This window comes from Neocloeon triangulifer, unplaced genomic scaffold (assembly GCF_031216515.1).
Source record: "Neocloeon triangulifer isolate White Clay Creek 2 clone unplaced genomic scaffold, ASM3121651v1 ptg000005l, whole genome shotgun sequence".
Classification (NCBI taxonomy): Eukaryota; Metazoa; Arthropoda; class Insecta; order Ephemeroptera; family Baetidae; genus Neocloeon; species Neocloeon triangulifer.
The window spans coordinates 1,067,180-1,094,232 of record NW_026775548.1 but is presented as its reverse complement, the minus strand read 5'-3'; the positions used below and the strand labels follow the sequence as shown (position 1 = coordinate 1,094,232).

The window sequence follows — 27,053 nt, the reverse complement described above, 5'->3', positions numbered from 1 at the left end:
AAAATTTTTAATTATTTTGTGAATAAAAATTAATCAAAATCTATCCGTCAATAACCTCCTGTTAAAACTTTTGATTACTCCTCAATAATATCTTTCCATTGAATCTAATTTAACATATTTGAATAGTTTGAAATGATCATTTGCATAAGATTTTGAATTGTTCAAATTTTTGGAATTATCTCTTCTGATTATTTTGAATTATTTTAAATTGCATCAATCCAGTAAAAGAGTTGTGCGGATATTAATCTTAAAATATAAAATTTATAATTTGATTACGTCGTTAATAAAATTCATGTAAAGAACAAAAGTTATTTGAGCGCGAAAAATATTGCAACTTTCACGATCAAATTATATTTTTATGCAAGAGTGAGAATTAGAGAATGAGTTTTAATTAATTTATAAAAAAACGTATTTTTAAATATAATTGGCGTTCTTGTAGCTCCAGGAAGTTTTTAAACAATATTATTATTCATTATTCTTCAATTAAAAATTGTACAATGCCATAATTCGGTACTGATATTTCTGAATAAATTGACTTCAAGAAATAATTTAACAGAACAATGATGAGAGTTGTAAAAAATACAAACGCAATTTATGGAGGTTTTAACCAGGTTTTAATTGCTTCAATTGAGCCATTAAAATTAACCACAGAGATGAAGCAAAAATAAATCCTTCTGAATTCCAGTTGATAAAAATTGCAGCTCAATGAACTCGTGTAATGCAAAAATTCCACTTTCATTACATCGGCAGAACCGAAATCGCTGTTGTGTTTTTTTCCACATTTGATTGCATAAATGCGAGGGTGGTTTTGGTGAAGAGGTGCTGCGGAATCGGCGAACGGGAGGGAGGGCGGAGAACAGGTAATAATGCATCCGTCCAATCTGGAGGCAGCGAGCCGCGCGAATTTGGGTCAAAGTGAAGTGGTCATATAAAAGGAGAGAGTGAAGGCGCGCGCGACATATTGCGGCCGCAGCATCCGTCCGAGTAGTTGTGCAGCGCCAAGTTCCATAGCAAGACACAGTGTCTTCGGCGTCCATTTTTCACCGGCGCCCTGTGTTGGATGCGGCATCGCACCTCTCGAGCCGCAATCAGCGACCACTTGCACAACAATAGTTAATTAGCCGCGCAACACCGGCCGCATTATGCTCGTTACCGCGTAAGTAAACTACATATTATTATTATTATTATAAACAAGTAGCCTTCCTCCTTTGAATAATTATTGCTTTCATTGAGGCAAATTGTTTATGCGTTGAGTCATTTTATGGTGGAGTTTGCACAGATTTGCAATTAAATTTTAATATTTAAAGAATTTACATATTAATTAAGATTGCATTTTTAATATTCAAAAATCCAAGTTTTTTTTTTAAATTTATACAACTTTAAATTATTTCCACTTAAATGAAACGAGGTGCGAGTGAGTAAGCAAATTTTCTGCGGAATTGGATCAGCATAAAAAAACTCTGCACGCTCAAGCGGTAAATTTTACTCCGAATTATACAAACTAAAAGAAAGCTGCTGCCGGCTGCTTCTCTTCCATTCCTCGATCTTCTTCTCTTCTTCTTTATTTAGCAAACTCTCTTTTTACACGACACAGGCAGGCAATGAATTGCTCTCGAAATCATGCACGAACTGGAGCAAATTTGATTACAAAAATATGCCTCGCGCCAGTGAGAGAAATTATAATCTTCTTCCATACCTGCATCCAAAAACGGCTTAACCGAGAGACCAGGTTGACTCTTTTCTACTCCGGCGCCGCCGTTTATACCTGGCAAATGATTATGCGGTAAAAGTGAGAGTGTAAATACATATATGTGGTTATTTCCGTGTTGAGCTTCTTTAAAAAAGCATTTTAGACGAGAGAAAGAACTTGCTGGCTCATGAATTTTAGTAAACGCGGACAGATAAATCTACCGGTAAGACCAGCCTGCAAAAATTTCTCCTCTTAGTTTTCATTAAAAATAACGTTGCACGTTTATTTACCAGAAATAATAATAATAATACGGGAATTCAAGTTATATATTATTACTTCATAAAAAATACAAGCCCCTTTTCATTTTTAATTAAATTTTCTTTGTAAATTTTTATTACAATAATTGAGAGAATTAATTATTTTAAATAATTGTCACAAAATCTTGAGGTTACAGTTATGAAACTTTTTCTCCGCCTAATCCATTTTGGCACGAATAAAAAGGGCGGTGTCTCGACTTTGGTTTTATCAGTTGCGCAAAGTTCACCGCAACATGAGTCACACGTCAATAATTTTTTGCACGGCCGCAATCTAATGAGTTTTCTCTTTCTTTTTTTTTATATCATACACTCAAGTCAATTAGAATAAAAAGGTTCAATATCACGGCTGATATCGGAGATTTGAATGAAAGCACCGAGCGAGCTCATACGTGCATGTAAAATGTGACACGCCGCTGGAATGTGCGAGGGCACTTTCATTTTCTGTCCGAGGCAAAACTGGCTTTTATAAAATGTAAGAGAGGAAAAAGCTGCGCGACGTTTTATAATGATGCTTTTTGCCGAGCTCTCAACATTGCGCGCGGGGGCATCTATTTATCTCTGTATATAAGTTTTATTTGCACCGCGGCGGAGAGAAGGAAAGAAGCAGAGGACAATGGACCGAGTTTATTGCGCCTCCGCGAAATTTATATGAGTTGAGAGGACGCTTTTCTAAGAAATTGGCCCAAGTGAATATAAAAGAAAGGAGCACAGTGGAATTATTGTCAGACTTGCAAAAAAGAGGTGCAACCAGAGTGACATTTCTCGCAGGAAATCAGGACTTTCAAGGGCGTAGACGATTAAAAAAATTCCAAACCGCTACAAAGAAAAGTTATAACAAAACTGACAGAGGGTTGAATAAAATCCTAAAATGTATCTCCAAAGATTAAAAAAAAAATTGTTAAAAGTTACAATAAAATGGACAAAGTCTGAGCAACTTTTTACAACAATAGAAGTGAATAGAAGCCACATTTGACAATTATTGGAAGAAAAAAATATTGGAAACTGCATTGTTGAATAGACAAAATATCTTTTTTTTAGTTTAAAAAAATTTAGATTTTGAACCAATCTATTTTGAATTGAAGTTTGAAATAAAATTCCAAAACCAGAATCAAACCAAGCGAAATTTCCAAATTATTTTTTGAATAATAAAATTTAATTATGAAAAAAGCAATAGTGAAGGAAAAAATTTCGCTGATCCAACCGCATTATTTACTTTCACATTATTTCACCAGAGTTTGAAAAAAAAAATTGAAGACATTTTTGCGTGTAACACCCTAACTGGCATCATACTCGAGCGCGTGCGAAATTTCGCAACTCAATTACTTGGCGAGTTCCGTTCGCTAATTCTTTCTGCTGAGAGCGCGTTTTGCAAAGTGGAATTTCAGCAAGGTGAATGTGTCTGTGCGGCCGATTGTGTTCGGCGATGAGGAGGAGAAGAAGAAGAAGTGGTTGCGAGTGTAGAAAGTGATCTGAGTAGGTCAATCTCTTGCTAGGATCTTCACACCCTTTCTCACTCTCTCTTATTGGATGTATTTCCATACCAACCTTTCTTTGGAAATGCACGCTCTCATCCTGGGCTGGACAGGTGCCAGCGCAGCAAAATTATAAATTTGTCGCCTTCGAATATATCTTTTGGGCGTCAAGAAGAAAGAGACTTGACACCTCGTCTGATGCAGGCGACCCCTGAAAACAAAGCGACAGGAGAAGAAAAATGCCTTCTTAGGGCGTGACTCGGAGAATTTTCTATAACCCATTATTCAATTGATTGAGTAACATTTGAGGTGCATTCACATGCAAATAAGCGTGGAAGAGGAAAAGTTTGTCTTGTAGAAAAGGAAAGTTCTAAAAGAGGTATCAATAAATTTCAGATGTTGACATTTTTATATTTTATTTGGGCATTAAATTTTAATTTAAAACATTCCAAATAAAACCTCATTTTTTTTCATTTTTCATTCAATTTTCTTCAATTTTGAGCTTTTCCTGCTTGATTTGGAACATAATTCAGAAGCAACATCTTGGAAAGAAACGGGTAATTTTCCTCTGATAAAACTGTGCCAAATTTTGATCTGCTGACTTGGCAAAGACGCGTTGATTGTGCGTGCCAAACGAGCAGCAAATTGAGTGACACCTACGAATTTTAATTGTATTGTGTGAGGCAAGAAACGCAGCTCATTGTCAGTGGCATCGCGTCGTCCCAATTCCCAGCAGCGTGCAGCACATTCACCGGGCGGCGCGTTTCGTTTAATTTGGCATTTGCAACCCGTCTGAAAAAAAATATATATTATGTGATGAGACATTTAAGAATAACACAGAGAGAGGCGTTGGGCCATATACGGTCTCTTTGGCGTGAAAAGAATGAAAAGACTTCCTGGGTTATGCAATTTTTATTGTGCTCAGCAAGTTGAATTTTAAATTTTAGCGCAATCATAAGTTCGGAGCAAAATAGACTTGAAATTATTATTTTTAATTGTTGAAATCATTGTTTTATTTTTATTTCTCAATTGAATATTTATTTGTTGGAAAAAAACGGTTAAGAAATTATTAGTCTGTCCTTTGAAATGTGAGAGGTGAGCACAAAATTTTAATTATAATTATTGTAAAAGAACTATTTAAGGTCTCATTAAAAGTAGTCCCTGAAAGGTCAGTGGAACGTGTTTTACCAAATCATGTCATTTGCAGCCTCGAGGTCGGACAGGAAATTATTGCGAATCATCAAAGATGTTTCAACACCGTGATTATTTTAGAAAATTGTCGGCTGAGCGCACTATTAACTAACTGGCGTATTTGCGCCTTTCTCCGACAATGAGCAGAGAAAGACATAATTTTAATCATACTATATTGTTAGGTCACTGTGCGCGTAATAAAATGTACATGCAACGAGATGGTAATTCTTATGTGAGAACCAGTCTGTGTTTCTCCAAAGGACGACCTCATGGGTTTTTCGTTTTGCTTTTCCCACAGCAAATCGAAAGCGGACGGTCTTGACTTTTCACTCAACCGTATACGAATGTTAATCCGATTTGTTTAACGAGATGAATATTTAATTTAAAAAAAATTGTAAATAAATAACCCATCGTTATGATTTATGATGAAAAAGAAAACGAGGGATATAATTAATTACAGTTCCGTTTGCCTCACTTTTGGTGCCGGTTTTAGAACACGCAAAATTTTTCATTCCTTTAATGAGCTCAATCTGTGCGTGTCTAATAAAATTATCCACGCAGCAAGTATTAAAAAAAATACCTCGCAGAATTTCACTTTTTCCTCCGACGCCGTTAACCTTGAACTTGGCCTTCAGGTTGAAAATCGGCCGCGTGTCTTTTAGCCAGAAAGCCTTTCATTTTTATTGTGAGCGAAAGTTCGTTCGCTCCTTTCGTGGGCAGGCCGCGGGTGACCACTTAAGTCGCGGAGAGAGAGAGAGAGATTAATCCTCCGTAAATCAGAGGGATCAGCTGTGAAAGAAAGTGCTGCCGTTCTCTCGCACCGTCGACACAAATATAGCCAATAAAATATGACAGACGCGATTAATTAAGAAAAATGAGCCACGTGCATTTCGATCCATGCTCGATTGTTTGGGAAATTCCGACCGCAGAGATCTATTCAATTTCTCTCCGCGCAGTCGGATTTGTCTGATGAGTGCGTGTCTAGTTTTCATGCAATCAATTCCATCCAATTATAAATGTATCTACGGACGTGTTTTCACTCTACATTTTTGGTTTATTTGGATGAAAAGGCTTATTTATTTTTACGTTTTAAAATTGATTGTAAAAAGGAAGGGTCAAATGTAGGCCGCGTCAAATTTACCATTCGAGCTCATTTGCATTGGCAATTACAAACAGGAATGGAAAGTTTTCAATTGAAAGTATAGCAGGTGATTTCATTGAGAAATAGCCAAATATTATATTTATAGTAAAATTAGGTGATTTATTTAGAAAATATTTATACAAACAAAACAATATTTTTATATTTTTAGTTGAATTATTCATTATTTTTAAAGAGCATTTTGCTATTTTCTGGGAATAAATGATTACATGCAAAATTTGATAATTAAAAGAACAGGTGAAAAATCTCAAAACAAGGTTTTTCTTTTACTTAAAAAATAGTTGAAATTATCAACGCTACATAATTTGAGATGATTCTAGAAACTCAATTTTAGTTAAGAAGAATTGAGAATTTTGGGCTTTTAGTGAATTTTTGTTAATTTTCAAAAGTTAAGTTCCGAATTAAAATAATTTAATTTTTGCTTTTCTTTTCTCAGGTTCCTCCTGTGGGGCTGTCTGCACGCCGTGGTCGCCGCCCCGGAGGTCGAGCTGATCACCGAGCCCAGACCCGGAGAAGAGTATGTCCATTTCAAAGCTTCTCTGGGCCCCTCGGGCCGCAATCTCAACGTCTTTGTCAACAACGCCACAACCGCAGCCCCTCTGACTACCAACACGGAACAAGAAACTACAGGACCCACCACTTTCCAAACCGACGCCATCGCCAACACCGATGCGCCCAAGGTTGTTGACAAAATATTTAATTTGAAACAAAAGTTTTAATATATTTAATTATCAAGGAAACTGTTGAGGTGCAAACCGAGGTTTCGGTGGTCATCAGCAAGGAAATGCACATCAACGGCAGAATAATCAAGCAGGAGCAGCACAAGAAGATGGAAAATGTCCAGATCGTTCCTTCCAACGCTGACAAATTTGAGACTAGTCACAATAGGGAGCACGCGGCTAGCGAAGTGGTCGAGTTCAAATCCGAGGCCGAAATCGGCCTTTTGAACAGGCCCACCTTCGAGGGCAAGCGCGGAGACTCCTTCACCGTGCCTGCTGGAAAATTCCAGAGCATGTAAGTTAATTTCGTTTTCCTTTAAATATAAAGTTGTTCCATTTTGGGAATATATGTTTTAAAGAAAAGTTACTTGAAAAATTTCAATTAATTAATTATTTCAGTTGCGAATAAGTTAATTGGTGGAAAAATACAAAATTATAGAATAAACTTTTCATGAAAGTAGAAGAGTGTTTAAAATATTAATTTTTTGTTTTGTATTTTAGTGACAAGTCTCAACACACTGCTGCCGTCGCACACCTGACCGACCTTCCTCCATTCAACATCCTGTCCAGCGGATCTCGCAAGCCCTCCGAAGGACACGACATCATTGCCAAAGGCTCGAGCAGTCATCTGCCTTTGGAAACCGCCGGATCGCAAACCCAGTCGTCCAGAGTCAATGTGAAAAAGGCTCCCAATGGCCAGGAGTACGAGTACGAATACATTTACTACTACGACGACGAAGAAAACCCCGAAGGAGGTCAGATTTGAAAATTATTAAAAATTTCAATTTTAAATAATGTCAATTTTTCAGAGAGTGTTGATCTGGAAGAGGATTTGACCAAGCCTGTCGAATTGTCTTCAACGACGACAACCACCACCACCACGACCGCGGCACCCACCACTGCTGGCTACAGGAACAGATATTTGCCCACCGAGGCTATCCCCGAGGACATCCCCTCTAAAAAGGAGGAAGGTCGCTACACCACCATCAATAGGGGAAGGGGACAGCACCGTGCCGAGCCCGTCGAATACCAAACTGAAGTTCCTTTCGTCAACGAAATTAACGCTCCAGTCAGGTAGGATTGAAAATTTTAAAATAAGAAAAAAAACACTAAAATTAAATGAAAAGAAAAAGCACTTTAAAAGTGAATCATTTTGCATTTAAATTTATTAATATCATCTTTTTGAAATCTAAAACAAAAAAGTTTAATAAAAGAATAGGAGATTTTTAATTTTTTTATTTGAATGACTGAAAATTATACTTGACTTATGTATTTTTATTTTATTTTTTTTATTGTCAACGGAAGTATTAAATTATGCTTTTTATTAAAACAGGCACTCTGGAAGACAGTTCGCTACTTCTGCACCTGAAGAGCCGGAAGAGGAGCGACTGCCCGTGGTCACCAGGTTCCCTCCTCGCGCCATTCCCGGCGTAGAACCCAACGCCCCTGGCCGCGTGCGCCCCAGCCTCGAGTTGGTGGACAGCAATTCCTTCAGGACCGGCGCCGCAGCCCCCGCCGACTCGACCAGCGGCGGAAACAGGTTCACCGCCGAGGCAGAGGAAACTTTCGTTCCTCCTGCCAAGACTCGCGTCCGATCAACCACCACAACGACCACTTCTACCACCACCACCACCACCACTGCGGCCCCGGAAGTCCCAGCCACCGATCCCCCTTCAACTGACAGACCTCACAAGGCTGCCTACGATTTGGCCGCTCTTTACGCCACCATTCAGAATGCTGATGACCAGAGGTACGTAAATTATTTAAATTTTATTGGGAACTAATTTATTGGATGAAAGATTGGCCAAATATTAAGACAAATTTTAAAAATTCAGGGCCAATGAAGTCATCGAACCTGCCCAGAATGACGAAATTACCACTCAGCAAATTGAAGAAGAACTCACCACCCTCCCCGTGACTGAAGCTCTCCCCTCCTCTACAACAACCACCACCACCACAACCACTGAAGCTCCTTCCACCACCGAAGGTCGCACCAGAGGACGCATCAGACCAGGTGCAGGTTCTTCGATCAGGAAACAGCCCGGCCACCTTGACAGGTCCAGGGCCAGGAAGCCAGTTGTTGCCGAAGCTACGTCGACCGCCGCTCCCGAGACCAAGACTAGGGAAAGCAACAAGTTGCTCAGCACCAGGAACAGGCCTCGCCAGCGAGGTTACGCCTCCTCCCTGTCCACCACTGCTCCCTCCGAAGAAGAGGTCGTCAAGGACAGCGCTTCCCCGGTTGCGAACGCCGCCCCCAGTTTTGCCTCCAAGACCAGGACAAACAGCATCAAAAACGCCATCCAGAGGCCCAGCTTCCCAAGACGGAGGGGACCTCCCAGCAGGACAACCACGGCTGCACCTGCGGAAGCTGGAGAAGAAGCTCACGTCGAGGGAGAGCCCATTAATGTCGAACTGCAGCCCTCCGTTTCCACCACCTCAACCAGCACCACACAAAAGCCCAGAATCCTTGCCAACAGGTCCGTATTTAAATAGAATTAAAATAATTAAATCTACTTAAATATTCCTTTTATAATTTATAAAAATTTTAAATCTAGGCCCAGATCTCCCCTCCTTCTGAGAAATAGAAACAGACCTGGACAAGTTCAGTCTACCACAGCCGCTCCCGCTTCAAGTGAGCAGGCTAATGAGGAAGTCCCTGCCCCCGAAGTTGCAGCCGAAACCTCAGCAGAAGCTGCCCAACCTCCACAGGTAGATTTTTTACAATAATTAAAACTTATTTATTTATCTTTATTTATTTGTAATATAAATTAATTTCAGGACGAAAGTAGCCAAGCGCAGAACGCCACGACCGCCGCCCCCACAGGGCTGAACCGCCTCCGCAAAAGGCCGAACCTGTTGGTGACCGAGAAGCCGCGCAAAGCGTCCCCGGTGCAGCAGAGCCCAGTGAGCAGGAGGCAGCTGCTGGCCAGGCCCAGGAGGCCCAGCCCTCTGGCCGCGACCACCGCCGAGCCCAAGGCGTCGACGGAAAGCGAGGTCGGCGCCACCAACAGCGAGGAGGAGCCGAGCCAAGAGGCCGAGGCGGCGCCCGTGGCCGCCACGACTGCCTCCACGGCCGCCCCCGAGCCGCAGACAACTGAGAGTCTGGTCAGCTCGTTGATCAAAAAGCGCGCTGGCAGGAAACCAGGCCCACACTTCCGCGCCAGAAGTGCCCCTAGTGAATAAGAAGAGCAGGAACGGTTGCCATAAAAGTGAATGTTTAGAGTTTAAGTTTTACTACTTGCGCGCGCTGAGAGAATATGATGACTACTTTATTTAATTCTTAATTTTAACGAGTTTGTAGAAGTTCGCTTGCTGGGTGATACCAATAAAAAGGATGTAAGTTTTAATTTAGACAGAGTCGAAAGAAAGTTGAAGCGAAAGTTTTTGTGTTTTCTTACTCACTAGACATATAAATAGTTACCTTGCTATTGCTAAATCAGTCCGTTGATTCCTCGGAGCTCAAGTAGAATTCTTGCTCTCTTCTGTCTTCCCTATCAATGTCCAGTCTTGACTTCAGCTGCCTCAGCTCGGATCTGCAGCAATTTGCAACTTTAAATTGGATCGAATGATTTAAATTTAAAAATAATTTACTTCGTTAGGACTTTTCGGGCTAGTCTTTTTCGAGGGCTGTCCTTTTTGGCAGAGATGTCAGTAAGGCCTGGAAACTCAGGTGCCTTTTTCTTTCTCTTGCCCTTCTTTGGCATTTCCAAATCAATTCCAGTAGTTCTCTATTTTTCACTTATATAAATAAATCTTATAAACTTAACTCTATTAAAACAAACCTTGAGCTCTGCAAGAAGTTTTGGATCCTGCCACTCAGGGTGATCTCGCAGTTGCTGCTCTTTTCTTTCTTCCTCTGCTTTGGCATCCTCCTCCCGGGTACATCTTCCCTGATCATCTCGAGGTAAGATTTTCCCATGGAATGGACACTTTAGATTTCATGTTGTTAAATTGAATATTTCTTTTTAAATTAAATTTTAAAAAACCTTCACTCGGTCTTTCCTTGGACATAACGATCCATTCGGTAGAGGAGCTCGGCACGCCCACTTCACTGGTTCAAAGGCACTCGAGTATTCGACAGGGCAGCTCTCAATGACTGGCACTTTGACTTCATCGTCTTCAACAGAGGGTCCGATCCAAACCTGACTGTTGTCTGGACGGATGCTGGGAAAATTTAAAATATGAAATAACTATCGTGAATTAATTCTTCACAAATTTGTTCCCAAAGATTGGGATCCATTGCCAAGCTTAATTTGAGTAAAAGTTTTAAAACAATTTAATTTAATGAAATCAATAACGAATTAAATTGAAATCCCTTTTTCCTTAAACACACTCAAATTAATTGAAATACATCTTGATTAAAAAGAAAATATTAACAAACCCCACAATCACTGGTGGCAGTTCCATATTCTTTTTCTCCCAGTCCTCGATGTTCTTTGGCATATTCTTCACAGGCTTAATTTCCTTCCTCTCAACGATCTTTACATCTGCAGATTTTTTCCTTTGAACTTCTACTTTTGGTTTAGCAGTGACCATGTGCGTCAAAAGATCTTCTTTGACTTTTTCTTCGTAGCCCTCTTTTGGCTCAACCTCTTCAAAATCATCTTCATCGCTACTCACTAAAAATTAGATTAAAAATGAAATGAAAACAAAATTAAAAGAATAATTCGTAAATAATACCTGAGCTGCTTCTCTTCTTTCTCTTCAATCCTAGCTCTTCGTACTGAGCTAAGCACCTTTTTAGCTGCTCATTCAAGAGCTTACAAGTTTGATATTTTCCAGCATGGTCTATAAATTTTATTAATTAATAAAGAGAAATATTAAAAAAATTATAAACCTTTCTCATCAGCAAAGACCTCAGTCAAAAATGCAATCCTTTTTATGTGATTTTTCGACAACTGACTGTGAATATCTCGGGCACTTTCTACGATGGGCTGATTGTCCTCGTTGATCACCAACTTTGGAATATCTGTAATTAAAATTGAATAAAAGAGAATTAACAAAGAAAAGCTAATAATTTTTATTTTTATTTACTCCTTTTCACTTGAAGTGGAATTGATATTCCAGCAGTAACGACTCCGTGTGCTCTCAAAGATATATTTTCAGAACTTGGTCCTGCATCAGAGCTTATGGCCCCGTCTTTGCTCACAGGAAGGAAAAAGTCTTCCGGAGTAGGAACCAAAAGAGAAATGCAATTGTCTAGTTCGGTGCACAAACTTTGAGCTTCGTCGAAGAAGTCTAAAAATATCAAATTCATAATTTACCTCTAAAATCAACAAGACATTTTTGAATACTTTTGAACTCATTCAGTGCCTTTTTCAATCTGTCCTCTTTTTTCGCAACTGCCCGTCTTTGCTCTAATTCAGCCTTAATTTTCTCCGCGGCCTGTTCCTTCTCAATGGCTTTGAAATCAACCTGCATCATTGAAATTAGAATCTCAAAATAAATAATTAATTTTAGTTGCCTTGTAGCAGTCTTTGAGGAAAAAATAAGCGTTTGAAAGTTCCACGAAGGATTTGCCGAAGTCCTCGTGCCACTTGTAAATCACGGATATTGCTTTGTTGCGAAGTTCTTTGGCCACACTTTTCGGAGGTGGCAACGGTCTTGATTTGTTGATTCCCATGGTGAGCTCAAGGAAAGTGGTCAAGTCTTCTCCGATCAGGCAAGTGCGGAAGACTTTACTGGACCTAAATACGTATTTTTTTTAGTATTTTCAATTAAATTTAGTCTTTTTAAAATTAAAATGCAAACCTTACTAAGTGGTCACACACAAGAAGAGTGCTGTAGCGCACTTCCGAGTGTTTCTTTTCCAAATGTTTCATTATGTGCTGGTAGCTCTGTTTACAATTCTTTGCTGACAACCTGTTAACAAATTTTTATCTTAATTAAAAAGCGTCTCTGAGATGGAAAAATATTAAAACTCACCCTACAAGCTCGTCCAATTTCTTCAATTTTTCCTGATCAAGTTTTTTCTCACCGCTGTGAGTTATTTTCTGCAGAAAATCCGGGAAATCTTCCATTTCTAAGGCTGTCCGTGCCAATTTTATTCGAAAACTTCTATTTTTCTAATCTTTTCTTCACTTTAAACGGAAATTTTCTTTAGAAATATGATTAACTACCAAATTGAAAATACTTCTTGGGCTTTGACAGACCATAAATTAGTTAAAATTTGATAAAACTTAAGAAGATAAACACTGGCGAGGAGAATCTTTGTTTACAAAATTTCCGCGTCTGTGATTGGCTGAAAGAAGCGGCGGACGGCCAATCAGAAACGGTATCTCGGCTGATTCGCCTAAAATTCAAAAGTTTGGCGTTTTTTCCATGCGCAATCCTTTTGCTTAGAATCTGGGACAGTGAAATAAAAATAGGAATTGACACTAATTTTACAATTTACGAGTATCAATCGTTTTTAATTTTGACTGTTCAAGTGATGAACCAATTTTTGTCAAAATATATTTCTGTTTTAAAGAAATTTGTTTTAAATTTTCTTAAAATTCAACAAACCTCTTAAAGGTATGTAATAATTTTTTTCTAAATCTAAAATCATTTGCAATTTTAATCGTTTAAAACTTGGTAAATTATAATGGACAAATATTATTTTATTTTTTTTATTCTACTAATTTTTATTTAAATTTATCCCACTGCGTTAACAATTTTAATGCAGGTATATAAATAAATACATTATAAAATATTTCGTTTCAATGATCTGCAATCTTTATTTCTTTGTACAAACTATTTCAATCTTTATTTCAATAAAACATAATAGTTTTTATTTACATTTGAAAAACGTCAATAACTGTGCAATCGATATGCTAACTAATGTGACAATGAAACACACAAATGAGGCTTAAATTAACATATGATTTCTCTAAAATTATACGTCATGTGTACTCTCTAAATTAATATTAAAGTCGTCAATTAAATAAAAACGCTTTTAAAATTTCACACTTTTTTCCAGCACGACACGGCCATTTGCCAGTCTGGAGCCTCTTTGAAGGGCATTGACCCGTCGGCAGCCACAAATTTGTTGACTTGGTATTCAAGAAGGGGTTCGTAGCCAAAGATGTCTGAGCCCAGTTGCTGCAAAGAATTTTTCAATCAAATTTTCTTTTTCACTCTTTATCAAAAATGAATTCTCACCTGCGTGAGTGGACTGGTGTTTGTTGTGAAGATTCCCTTGAAGGACCGTCTGCGCGCCAGTCTCAGAACCTCCTCCTCCATGAACGCAATGACATCGACGTTTTCAGCGGCGCTCAATGCAGGTTCAGTGCCCATCATGAAGCTGTGCACCACTTTCCCTTTGCCCTTCGGCAGAACCTTTTCTCTGCAATTAAAGAAGACGTTCTCAGTAATTTATGTAAAAGTGATTAATAAATCAATTATATAAAAAATACAAATCAATGAGCTTTCCATTAATTACTATTAATTCATTTTTTTTCATGCAAAGTTTTGGTATTGAAATAAACCACTTTCATTTAGGCTGAAAGTGAAACTTGTTATGATTGATAAATATTATAAATCGATGAGTTTATTTACCTGACTTGCACCTCGACGGATTCGAGAAACTCAAACACAATCATTAGCCTGCTGTCAATGTCAACGTCTGGCTCGTCGTAAACATCGAAATTTAAGGCAGCGCCGACATCACGCCCATCTTTGTCCTTCACCAAAAAGCTGAAAGCATAATTGCCCGGTTTAAAAAAAAGTAGACTACTTATTTATTTTTTTTAAACTGGTATTGCTTTTAATAATGCACAATGAGGAAGTAAAACTTGATTTTCGAATTTTTGCACGTGATAATTGGAACAACTTAATTTTTTTTCTTATTTTGTCACGTTTTACCTGAGATTTTTCTCAACAACTGGTTTCCATATGGCCTGGATTAGCATCTCGTAGTCGCTCCTCTGCAGCTGTGGCCGTAACCATTTTTCAATGTCGGCTTTTTGGTAGAAACTCTCCACGATCATCCTGCGTAAATTCATGAGACAATTTTAGCGCCACCGAATTAAGTAAGTGTTGAACAGGTTTTATTGGCGCTTTAAATTCACATAAATTTTTACCTGAAGACGCTGTCCTTGTGCTCTGGTGTTAGCATGTGCGCTGTGTATTGTGGGAAACGATTTTCTTTGTCCATCTCAACGTCTAATGCCACTTTCCTGGGCCCCATTTTTTCAACAACTTCCCCCAGATTGGCGGCGGCAATGAAATCGCTGATGCCTAATATAAAGATTATTAAATTAAAAAATTAAAAATTCAAATAAATGTTTTGATTTTTACCAATATTAAAGCCCTGGTCCCGTAGTTTGGTTACAGTGAAGACAGAATTGAGGGAGTTTCCTCCCATTTGGTAGAAATTGGCGTCCAGAGTGAGCACATTCGTTTTCAAGGAGCCTCCGAGAACCGATTTGACAGTCTCGAGCAAAGCCTGTGCAGCTTCTTTGTGATGTTCGGGGCAGGAACTTAGGTCTAGCAGAACGTTTATTGAACCATTTTCTTCTATAAAATTAAAAGAAAATAAAGATTTAAAAAAAATTGTTCTATGCTTCAAACTCCCAGAATTACCTTGCTTTTGCTCATAGTTTCTCAGCAGGAGTTGTCTGTCAATTTTTCCATTTACGAGAAGAGGAAAGTTTTCAAGAATAATTATCTGAAAGATTAAGACATTTTAAATTTAATATAAAAAATGATTACCTTGAATTGAAAGCGAGTATAAAAATCACGTGAGAAAAATCACTGGGTAATTAGTGTCAATTAAAAATAATTAGTTTTGGTGGCTCTGTTCGGTCACAGTCTCTGACGTCAATGATTGAAATTTTTTTCTTTCTTTGATATTAATTTAGACAAGACTGGTTTCAAGTTATTCTCTCCTGCGTTCCAACAAAAAAATTGAAAATAATAAGCGCATTACGAATACGGACATCACGTGCTCGCGGTTCAGATTTTATCCACAATCATTATTAAAATTCAGCTCTGTGGTAATAAATTAGAATGACTTTCGCCACCCTAATTAAACTGCTGTTCTTGAGATAAAAATCACATGAGTAAAATCAGATATTTTTTTTTTTAACTCCGAAACATATTTTCTTGTTGAAAATCCATGACACCAAAATATTCAAATTATTGCGAAAAAGAGAGACGAAAATTAATTTTTCGAGTCAAGGTTTCACAATTGTAATTAACAAGAATAAACAACTTGAAATCAATGTCTAGGCTGGGGGCAAAATAATATGTTTTGTTTATAGAACAAAAGTAATAAATACGCACTTTGCAACTTCAGATCCAAAGTGGGGATTCGTTTAATTAATTTCATCATTTTGTGAGGAAATCTGATTGAATATTTAATTTTGGTGCAGGAAGAACTCACCTGAGGCATCATGTATGAAGCGAGGCTCCTTTGCAAACTGGCTTCAATCTGCTGGGTGGACATGCAGGATCCGGCAGCCATGGTCACAAACGCCAACACCGCCTGCAAACAATTGTTCATTCTCTGATAAGACATCACAAAAAATTTATTTCTTCCAAGAAAAAAAGGCAAAATTATTTAAAAATTTAATGATTTAGCTCCTGATAACTTTTTTTGCGCGAGGGAAAAAATAAAAGGCCAAGATAATTTCCAGGGTTTATTGTTGAGGAAAAGGATTTTATGATATTTTTATGATTAAAAGGATACTTTTTAGGGTACCAGTTTTTTTAAAGCTACAGAAATCAAATTTTATAGGTTGTGTCAACTTTTATGAGCGATGCTTTGGATGTTTTAAATTAGCCAAGAAATGCTAATTTTGCACTTAACACACTCTTTAACATTTTAATCACTATTTGTGCAACAATATGAACAACTAGTGCGTATCTAATAAAAGGTCTACACGTTTTTCCACCATTGAATTGCTTAATTTGTGTGGCGAGAGCCGTCACAAGCACTGCGCCGTAGGATGCAAATGAAAGCACACTTGACGAGATTAATGTGTTGCTAAATAACAGCGCTAGGTCATATTATGTACTTAAAGGTTTGCGAGGAATAATAAAGATTTTGCTGATTAATGGCAAAACATAAAACCAAATTGCTCTGCGGGCACAATTTGATGTGGTTCAACAAATGAGGGCAGATCATTCATTAATCATTGCCCTCTCTAGAAGAGGGACCTTCGCAAAAAAAAGAGGAAAAAAAATGGTTAATCTCAGAGTCGATCATTAGAGCACTCGGATTATTAGAAAGGAAAAGGTTGCGGCCGATTGAATTTCGAGGCGAGACCGCAATATCAAGATATAAAATCGTTTTGCTCTTTTCGCTTCCAGTTAATAAATAAAAATTGAAAACTAACCTGCTCAGGTCTGCCTGGTTGGTAGCACAGGACGATGACCTTGTCAAGGCCAGGAACTGCCTGGACGGCTTTCTGGATTTCAGACAGGTCGACGCGGTGCCCGCGCACTTTTATTTGCGAGTCGGCGCGTCCTTCGTACACCAAATTGCCCTTGACGATGCGACCGAAATCGCCAGTGTGGTACAACGTGCTGTAAACTGAAGAAAATTTTAAATTTAAAAAATAAATTTTATTTAAATAATAGCTTTTTTGTGAATTATTTTAAGCTTACCTGCGTGGTCTGTGGCAAAAGGGTTGGGAACGAACTTGGTAGGATCTCTGTTGTTCACGTAGCCATTGGCAACGTTCAGACCGGCGACAAAAACCTCACCTTGCTCTCCGGCCAGGACCGGTCGGAACTGCTTGTCAAGCAGGTAGATGATTGTGTTTTCAACTGGGATGCCTAATTACACAAATAAAAAAGGCATAAAAGAGACGAAAATTAACGTTTAAAGAAATTTTAATTGAGGTATTCGGAGAATTGAAAATGATTTTACTTTTACGGTGAAGAGGTAAAAATTGCAACAAAATTAAAAATGATATTTTAAAGATTAATAAAGGACTGACCAATTGGGACTCTGGCCTCGCTCTGCTTGACCCACTCGACATCGTTGGGGTCTCTGAAGAGGAAATAAGTGACGTCGCCCATGACCTCTGTGCTCCCGTAGAAATTGGCCAAGTGCGAGCCACTGGGGAAGGCGGAGAAGAAGTCTCTGGCCAACTCCAGATGCAGCTCCTCTCCGCTGCAAACCCACAGACGCAGCCCGTTGAGCAGCTTTGGCCGCTCCCGAGCCACGAGCAGAAGAGCGCGCAGCAGCGAAGGCACCAACACCAGTCTTCTCACCTAAATGAAAATAAATAGAAAATTTTCGAGTCTAAATTTTCAAATTTAATGAAATCCTTGTAACAAAATATTCAAAATTATTTGTAAATTTTAAGGCTAATTATTTAAGCTAAAGTTTTGTTTTATATTTAAATGAGTTTTCAACAAAACCATGATATTAATAAAAGATTTTATTCTTTTAAAGAAAATATTTTAAATATGAAATTGATTAAAACCCCTACCTGGTGTAGAGCGAGGACTTCGGCCAGCTTTTCGGGGTTTCCGACGGTGCATCGCGGCACAGTGACCAGCGCCCTGCCCTGCAGCAACGGAGCAAACATTTCTCCGACCGAGTCCACAAAGCTGAGGGCGGTTTTGAAGACGCAACTCTGCTCATCTTCAGCAAAGGGGAAGACGCGCCACTGCCACTGGAGGCGATTCAGCACAGCTCGGTGCGAAAGACGGACTCCTTTGGGGGCTCCGGTGCTTCCCGAGGTGTACAGCACGGCGGCCAGCGGCTCTTTGTTCGTCGCACACGGAACACATTCCTAAGATTGCGAAAGTTACTTTGCTTTTTACTTATTTTTGTTCAAAAATGTCTCATAAATAATACACATGAATAAATAAATAAATGAGGAAAACAAAAAGAAATAATGCAAAAAAAAATGAAAGTTATCAAATAATTTCTTAAATTAGCAATTATCTTTTCCAACTTAATATTTAACATTTTTATTTGATGAAAGACAGAGAATTGGAAACCAATTAAAGAAAATTTTAATTTTTCAGTTTTGTTATTTTTAATAATTTTCTTACTGTGTCTGGAATGGCGTTGGCCACTTGTTCTTGGGAGAGGTTCAAAAGGTCCTGGTAGAGAAGGACGTTGGCATACTCGGTCAGGGCTCTCGTCTCGCCGACCACGAAGAGGGGCTTCGAGTCGGCCAAAATGTGTGCGGCCCTTTGAATGGGGACGCTGGGCTCGACGGGCATGTAAGCGGCGCCCATCTTCCACACGGCCAGAAGTGTGGCCACCAAAGGGGCGCCGGGAGACAAACTCACCTGAAAAAAAAATTGTAAAAAATCCATGAATTTAATAAACATGTTAAAATTGACGAAAAAGAGTTAATGCCCAGGTAAAGTTACTTATTAAAAAACAGTCGGAAGTAAATAATTTACAGTAAATTAAAAGTAAAATTCACACTGTTAAACAATTCAATAGAAAGTTCATTTTGAACCAGAATCTAAATAGCGACTTTTAGGATCAGGAGCAAAATCAAAGTTTTTTTCGCCCGTCTATAGCATCTATAACAATTATAATTTTAGTTTTACCCCAACAATGAAGTCTCCGTCGGCATTGGGCTCAGCCTTCAGACGGTGCAGCTGGTTGAGCAGGACGCGGGCGAGTCTGGAGGACAAAGCGTCCAGTTGTGCGAAGGTGTGAGTCGGGCTGGCGGCGTCCGTTTCCGAGAACAAAGCCGGCTTGCAAATGTTGGCGGCGGCGCTTCTTTCGAACAGTCGGTGCAGCAGGTAATCAGGGCCCGTCGGCAGGGTCTGCCTGTCGCCCTTCAGGATCGAGAACTCAGGGATGGACCCCATGTCTCGACTGCAAAGTGAACAAAATTGCCAGATTAATGCGACACATTGTTGTGGGTTTATCATTGAGAAGAATACAATTTAAGGCCGAGAATTAAAAAGTGGAATTCGTGCCACCGTTTTCGCGCATATTCTTTCACTTGTCACGGGCAGGCGAACTGACAAGCGCCGGTGCGCAAAAAAGCAATAAGAATCATTTCAATTCCAAGGTGAATGCGCTTTTGTGACAACAGAAAATTCTAATTGAGCATGGCGAGAATACTAAGAATGAAATTGCGCCACTACATTTTCTGGTATAGGCGCGAAAATAATAAAATTAAGGAAAGCGAAACGCTTCGTTTCGCCGTACATAAAAAGTGTCCCTGCAGGCGAGCTGCGGTCTGTGTATTTTTTTTAAGCCTCTAAAATTTAATGATTCAGGTCGGTGAATGCGGTGACAAAAAAAAAATGGTTTGGCCATCTCATGCAAAACCTTGTTAATTGATTAATTTAGAATAACATTAATCGAATTAAATGGGCGTTGTTCAGAAAATGTTGTAGACTTTACCAGTTCACCTTAACACGCGTTTACTATTACCCAAATTGATTACATTGAGAAAAAAACCTGGGAGTTTCCTATTCAAAGCCGGACGAAAACAACCGCAGCAAAGTGGTCACGCTGATAGCGCAAGGGACGATCGTGAGCTAATCTTATCTACACCATTTCCTTTTTGAACAAACAAACTTCATCTATTTTTTTTTATTTCAGTGCAAACAAGAGATGTGATCCGATTTCTGGATGAGACAATATTATTCAACTTCAGTCTGGAAATCAAGCGGCTAATTAAAATTCAAATAAAAAAATTAAACGCGTACAAGATCGGATTTCCTTGAGTTCTCTTGTGGGTCACCTTGCTGAGTCAAAACTTTTTGCAAAAAATCTTTCGAGGTGTCGCGCACGTTGGGCAAGATGTTGGCCTTGCTAGTACTTTTTTTCATCGTTTTTCGTTGGATTTTTTAACGGAATCGCCATCATTACTATTAAAAGTAAAGTATAGAGCGAGCGAGATTAATTCAGTTCGTTCAAAACGGTGGCAGGTCATTGGTAGTCACCTCCGGCGGGGCCAAACTTTGGATGAAAAAATGTTCCAATCAGGATATCCGACCGGACCTTGCCATTTTTTACCTCCGATAATTCCTTTAAAAAGCGCGTTCTTTAATTTACGAGAGACCCCAGCAGAGAGGCCATGAGTTGGAATTCAGTAATGCGGTTAAAGTCAATTATATTCCGCTGCTGCTCTCCTTGGATTTTGGATTGATCGAATTTTCGTGGGTGCTGCGAAATTGCCAACTCATGATGCAAACCATCGACCCTTTCATTTTTCAAACAGCAGTCAGGACGCAGAGGAAGAACATAAAAAAAACTTATGCAACTCATGCAAGCTTTTTTGCTGACATTGTTTTTATTTTTTACCTAAACAATAAGAGAAGTCAAGTTTTTGTAAATTTATTTTAAAAATGGAAATTTACCAAACTCAAAGAGTCCTAAAATTAAAAATTATCCGTTCTCAAGACAACTAGATTTAATTAAGTAACTTAAAATTAGAAAAGAAATAGATTTCACCTTTAAAATTTTTATTGTCTTTATTACAATTTCATTTTTTTTACTTTAAATTTTTAAATAATTAATTTCCTCGTTCATTGGCCAAAAATTTACTTTTTATGTTTTGACTGACTAAATTTTGAAGTACCAATAATTAATTTTAAAAAAAATGCGTTTATAAAATAATATATCAAAATTAAACTGACCCCAAAGCTACTGTTGATTATTTAATATAACAAATTTATTTTCCTCTTGAGTGAATCAATCACAATTTGACAACAAACTTGTGCCCGTCAACACGTTAATAAATTTAAATTGGCTCGTCCGAGGTGCGTCTTCCTGTCCGAACCAATTGCGATTGGGGCAACCCCGCTGATTGCGCTCACGTCAATCAAGCCAATCAAGCGAAAAGAGCGTGCACGTTATGTAGATCAATAAATTGCACTTTATCTCCTTTCGAAAAGGTTAAGAGCGTGTGTGTGGGATTAACATTATTTCCAATTCAGTCAGTTTAAAAGGATAATAAATTTTGATCTCATGCTCGATAAGTTGTTTCAAATCATGTGATTTTGTATGAATTTCTGCGGTGAACAATTTTTTGTCCGAATGACGCAAAAGGGTGTATTCAATTTTGTGTACTTTTCCTGTAGAAAAACCTGCTCTGAAATTCTGGTGTATTGGATATCGATCGATGCCACTTTATATGCTCGTTTTGCAGTAATTAATTCGCCGTACTTTTTATTCGTCACAAAGCGAACCGCATAAATTAGCCTGGTGCGGAGGCAAAAAACAATGTATGACGTGGTAAACGTGTTTTATTGCAAAAAGAAATGCCATCGCTCAACATGCTTTCCGCGAAATTCAAGGAGATCGTCATATTGAGAAGTTGGCAAAAAAAGTCTGGAATTTGGTTAAAACGCTTTGTGTTTTTTATAACATTGCATTGCGATTTAAATTGAAACGTCGAGTAAAATACAGAGGCGTCGACGAAATATCAAAGAGAAGGGAAGTAAATTTACGATAAACCAGTTTGATAAGATAATTTTTTTTTATTATTCTATGAAAATTTCAAGTGCTACTTAATTGCAACTTGATTGTCTTACATTAAAGAAAATAAAATTAAGAAAGTTTTTAATTTAATATTTTTGCACTTAACTTTTTTGTACAATTATGATTCTTTCATTTCGTATTTTAAAATCAATCTCTTGGCTGGAAATTTAATCAACAATTTAATCTTTAACCAAATGAAATTTTTAGGAATAATTGCTGAAAAAATTGAATCTATAAAAGCACTTGTTGATATTCTTAATAAACAAGCATATAATGAATAATTATTCAAATAAATAACTTCCTTTAATGTACCATAAATTTAAATAGCTGCAAAGTAATCAATTGAACTTGGAATTTTTAACTCTGATTGAAGTTTAAATAAACTTTAGAAACTTTATTAGAAGCTAAATAAATCTTGGTTTTAATTGAAATTTAAATAATCACAAAGACTTTATTCACTTTATTGATAGAGAATTAAAGAATTTATTAGAATTTATTTTCATTTTAACTTCATGAAACTTATAATTAAGCACTTGATCTTGATCGTAAAACAGTTGAATTGAAAAAAAAAGAATGCGATAAAAGAGTTAAGTCAGACACCATAAAAAATACACGCTCATTGTTAACTCTCGATATGAAAGTTGAGCTTTTAAAAATCATATATGTAATTGTTTTGCTGGCACGCGATATAAAAAGCGCGGTGCTGTTGTACGAGTTAATCACAACACCCGTGGCAAGGTTTATGCAAAACAGTGGCGATTTCGCTGTCTGCACTACTTACTTTAACAAGGGGCAAAGTGCTGCAAATTATACTTTTAGTTGTCTCGAAGCAGAAATGAATTTAAAAATAGTTATTTGCAGAAATTAATTGCTTTCCGCACTTTTCTCAATTATACGAATTTGCTCTAAAATAAACAAATTCCAATAATTTCCAGGCCACCCACAAAACTAGCATAAACTGTTCAAATCTTTTGGATCGTTCATTCAATTGGGTGATATTATAAAATGTTATTTTTTTTTGCACCTGCCACTCCATAATACAGGTCATTGGAATTCAACAAGGCGAGCGTTTTTGCTGCTGCAAATCACAAGAAAAGCTCTCAAGGCGAATTTCGCCTTTCAAGGAATGAAACGGCTGCGTTTTGTTCTGGCGCAAAACTAAGTACTTTCCGACCCAAGGCTTGCCATTTTTTGCCGCCTAAAAATTCGTATGTACGCTATTTAAGATATATTTATGGTTGGCTAGAAGGAAAGTGTCGTCGTCAGGGTAATAAAAGTAACAACTGAACCGACAATAATAAGATAATGCGACCAATAAATAGAGATAGAAATCAGTCGTGGTTGGTTTTTTATGAGCCACTGCGCGTCTTGTGAATGGATTTCCAGACACGGGCGTCGACTGATCTAATTTTATTGACCACGAGTAATCGCAAATTTGCATAAAAAAAATTGGCAGCTGGAATAGTGGTGTAGTTTTTTTTATTACAAAAGGGTTATCAAAATGATTATTGTTGAGATAAGTGAGGCAGCAGTTGTTTTTAAGAATAATTTAGATCTTTTATTTTAAATAAAGCTGGTTTTTTAGCAGCAGTAAAAGTTCTTTTTCCCTTTCTTTATAATCACTCAATCTCTATGTTAAAATTGAAGCCAAAAGTGCAAAATTAATGTAAAAAAATTATATGCCATTTTATTTTTAAATGATTTTAACAAATAGAAATATATCTCCTTATTGACAAAGAGAAATCCAGTCTTTACAACAATGGGATCAATTTTGACTATTATTGCAAATCAGTTGGAAATTTTAACCACCGTTATTCAAAAGGCATTTTGTCCAAAAATTCCTTTCATTTCAAATAAATTGTTTTTACCACTTGAATGTACACAATGTGATGTAACAATTAGGACAAATATAAACAACAATAGAAGACGTGATTTGACCATCATGTTAATAACAAGTCCTTAAATAACCTACGAATCATATAATTAGATACATTTAGAATGAAAAAATTAAATTATTCTTGGTTTCTACCACTTTTATTTTAAAGTTTTACATATATATATATATATATATATATATATATATATATATTTCCACTCAATTATAAATCTCTCATAGCTACAATTTTTTGTATGGACTGAGAAGAATAAATATTCAAAATAATTAAGAAAATGAAGCCTTAGCTGATCTTTTATAAATTAATTTGTTCAAATTCATCTAAGCATAGGTCAGTGATTCCATCATCAATTTAAAAATCGGGAATTTTTTCCTTTTTATGACCAGTTCAAAGAATAAAATGCTGTGGGGAATTTCCGCGAAGAAACGGCCCTAATAAAACCCCGAGATGCAGGTTCATCTATAACTAAGTGCGTCAGAGAAGAAGTTGGTTCTCTTCAGAGAGGAAAAAGATTTGAATATATATCTTGAGACAATAATCTACGACGCATTTTGAATAACAAGAGTGAAGTTTTGTCCGACAAATTTATAAATCTTCTGTCCCAGACGCAGGTGGTAAAATTAGTGACACGTGAGAGATAATATTTGACTACCAAAAACCAGAAATTTTCCATTCTATTCCATTAGTCAAAAGCTATAAAAAAAGTCGTCTCGGGACATTCATATTATATAATTTAGGAAGGAATTCCTCGCTTCGGGCGGGGAAACGTGTCAGTGTGTCAGTTGATGATCGAAACTAATGAGCTTGGCCTTGTGCGGGAGCCATAAAAAAAGTTTTAACACTTTACAGCAGATTAACATCGACGGCGAAAAATTAAAAAAAAAAGTGTTTGGAAAAAATGATGCGCACTTATGAGAAGGGCATTAACCTCGGCAATCAAGTAATTGATGAGAGTTGCAGACGCAGCGTCCGAGAGAGCTCTATGGCTAGAAGGAAATCCCATCGATTGCGACTTTACGGAACAGTCTCAGTATATATAATTTGTGATTTCATTGTCTCTCGTCATGTTTATATTTACGGTATTGCACTCGTTATTATGGAGAATGGCTTTCCTTTCCCTGAAGTGAATTATATAAAGTAAGTTTTCCTCGAGGGAATATGAAAGGCACAAACAATTATATAATTCCTATCGCTTAAAATGCCAGAAAAGTAAACTAACAATTGATCTAAAAATACGTTAATTATGTAATTTGGAAAGAGATTAGTTTTAAATCCAAAGGCAAGTGATGTAGGTTAATAGAAAAGCGATTTGTTCAGCAATACCCAAGGAAAGTGTCTCTATTTGTGCAATAATTAATAAAAGGCCTTGCTGCTCCATATATCACAGAATGAACATCGCAAGCTTCTGTAAAGTCAGTGAAATTAAATCGGCAATTATTGTCACTGCACTCGAGTGGTCTGGTTTTGCAAGCCTCAACGATAAAACCCATAATTCCAGACTGAGATAATAATATGTGGCCGAGTGTGGCCGGCACACGCTCTCTTTGTATAAATGCATAACTCATTTTGCACTCGTCTAATTACAGGTTAAGTTGTTTCATGTATTTGCGTCTGTACCAATCTTGATATATAACATAAATACGAGTGATTGAGAGCTAAATTTGAAAAATAAAAAAAAAACAAGTACGCTTTATAATTTTGAAACCTAAAATGATAACATTAAGTCATTTAAAAATTACTTCAAAACAATTGATTACTGTTGGTGTTGGATTGTAATTGGCTATTTGTATTTATTTTATAAATGGCAGAACATTAAAAAGTTTATGAAAAGCGTTATTTTTAATTAATAAATTCAATGGCTTACACGTCTAGACGTACAATTTGAATTGGTTTTTTATCCACACTGAATTTTTTTACTATTCAATAAAATAGTTTTCTTTTACAAAGTAAATTACTTTAATTTTTTCTTTTCCATTGTGTCGAGCAACTTTCTTTCGTCACTTTTGAATGATGATGATATTGAGAAATTTGAATTGATCTCACCAAATTGCTTGACTTTCTTTACGAGTTCAGTGAATCGTTGATTAAACCCAAGGCGATTGAAAAAAGTCGATTGGTGCCAAAACATGCATACAATTCCGGCTGAACTGATCCGTTTGAAGAAAGTGAACGACGGCGTGAAATGCCACAAAAAATTAAAGCAGCAAGGACATGCAATGCAGCCAAGAGTGGCATTATCAAGCGGATATACTTTTTTCCGTCAAAATTTCTTAATCTAACAACAAAAGAAAAAAAATTCAAAACTATTCCTTTTTTGTTAATATTTTAAATTATATTGCTTTTCAGTTAATTTGGTTTAAAAATCACCATTAAAATTTGTAATTAAATAAAAATTTGGGTAAAAATCAAGAAAATGTCACTATTCTTGCGCCACTCTGACAGAAAATTTTACTTACGGAATTTACGAGTCTTCCTTTGCAGCCCTTTTTTGAAGGAGACCTGCACGTCTCTTTCTCGACGTGTTTCCTGCTCTTGGGTAAAAGTTGGCGTTTGTTTGTGTGCAAGTTGAAGTGGTGCACCACCAATGACCGCGACTTTGAGTCGAAATGCAAACAGGCCGGAGGAAATTGCGCCGACTGGAGGCTCCAAGCCCGGCACTCTTCCCTTTTATATACAATGCGGCCCCCCTCTCGGCCGGGACTCTCGATCACCGCCGGCGACTCCCACAAGCAATGCGCTTGCAATTTTATCAATTCCCACTGAAGGCCTCACACGAATTTTTTACATTTTTTCCATTTCTGACGCACATACAAATTTAACACATTTGTGCGCAAAATGTTACAGAAGAAGCGACTCCCTCCAACCCAGGAACCCAGACATGGTGGAGAAGTTTATCACCCTTTTTTTAAAAAAGCACTTGAGATTATTTTTAAACTAGTTCTTTTATTTGGGATAAAAATGCAGCTGCCCTTGATAAATGAAAATTTAAAAAAAAAATCAATACATTTCTGGTTTATCTGGATTTATTTTTAGATTTGTAAATTCAAGTTTACTTTATACTTAATCACTTTCAAAGCAGAAGTAAATAAATGTAGTCTTGTTTTACTTGTTAAAAAAATAATAATAAATCCAGTGTTTATGAGTATTGGTGCTCCAGCAATAATTTTACTTCCCTCCTTTTTTAATCATGAAATTTTGCATATTTAA

At 37.3% G+C, this 27,053-nt stretch overlaps 3 protein-coding genes across 7 annotated transcripts; 1 reads left to right on the top strand and 2 right to left on the bottom strand.

Moving 5' to 3' along the window:
* The first annotated feature begins 948 nt into the window (after positions 1 to 948).
* On the top strand, positions 949 to 9,984 carry LOC132193781 (uncharacterized). Its single transcript, XM_059614661.1, has 9 exons — positions 949 to 1,156; positions 6,266 to 6,509; positions 6,566 to 6,843; positions 7,050 to 7,303; positions 7,358 to 7,622; positions 7,882 to 8,298; positions 8,384 to 9,025; positions 9,104 to 9,257; positions 9,327 to 9,984. Exons 1-9 carry the CDS (start codon positions 1,143 to 1,145, stop codon positions 9,729 to 9,731), a joined length of 2,673 nt encoding a protein of 890 aa, XP_059470644.1. The 5' UTR covers positions 949 to 1,142; the 3' UTR covers positions 9,732 to 9,984.
* Positions 3,879 to 12,776, bottom strand: LOC132193782 (UV-stimulated scaffold protein A-like). 5 transcript variants are annotated; one of them, XM_059614663.1, is made up of 14 exons: positions 12,682 to 12,776; positions 12,474 to 12,628; positions 12,300 to 12,410; positions 12,013 to 12,235; positions 11,843 to 11,963; positions 11,583 to 11,786; positions 11,386 to 11,517; positions 11,229 to 11,336; positions 10,930 to 11,167; positions 10,535 to 10,712; positions 10,331 to 10,477; positions 10,140 to 10,276; positions 9,970 to 10,081; positions 3,879 to 4,271 (listed from the first exon to the last, which is right to left on the bottom strand). In XM_059614663.1, exons 2-13 carry the CDS (start codon positions 12,566 to 12,568, stop codon positions 9,985 to 9,987), a joined length of 1,791 nt encoding a protein of 596 aa, XP_059470646.1. In that variant the 5' UTR covers positions 12,569 to 12,628; positions 12,682 to 12,776; the 3' UTR covers positions 3,879 to 4,271; positions 9,970 to 9,984. The 5 variants fall into 5 exon arrangements, with proteins under 5 accessions (XP_059470646.1, XP_059470647.1, XP_059470649.1 ...); XM_059614664.1 differs by having other exon boundaries at positions 11,583 to 11,747; positions 11,813 to 11,963; positions 12,474 to 12,770; XM_059614666.1 differs by having other exon boundaries at positions 11,583 to 11,711; positions 11,813 to 11,963; positions 12,474 to 12,770.
* Positions 12,777 to 13,239: 463 nt separating this feature from the next.
* On the bottom strand, positions 13,240 to 26,499 carry LOC132193936 (beta-alanyl-bioamine nonribosomal peptide synthetase ebony). Its single transcript, XM_059614911.1, has 15 exons — positions 26,303 to 26,499; positions 19,056 to 19,329; positions 18,543 to 18,785; positions 17,972 to 18,277; positions 17,474 to 17,750; positions 17,139 to 17,309; positions 16,868 to 17,064; positions 15,913 to 16,014; positions 15,111 to 15,195; positions 14,826 to 15,044; positions 14,609 to 14,765; positions 14,391 to 14,516; positions 14,085 to 14,222; positions 13,689 to 13,872; positions 13,240 to 13,628 (listed from the first exon to the last, which is right to left on the bottom strand). Exons 2-15 carry the CDS (start codon positions 19,320 to 19,322, stop codon positions 13,491 to 13,493), a joined length of 2,610 nt encoding a protein of 869 aa, XP_059470894.1. The 5' UTR covers positions 19,323 to 19,329; positions 26,303 to 26,499; the 3' UTR covers positions 13,240 to 13,490.
* Positions 26,500 to 27,053: the final 554 nt, after the last annotated feature.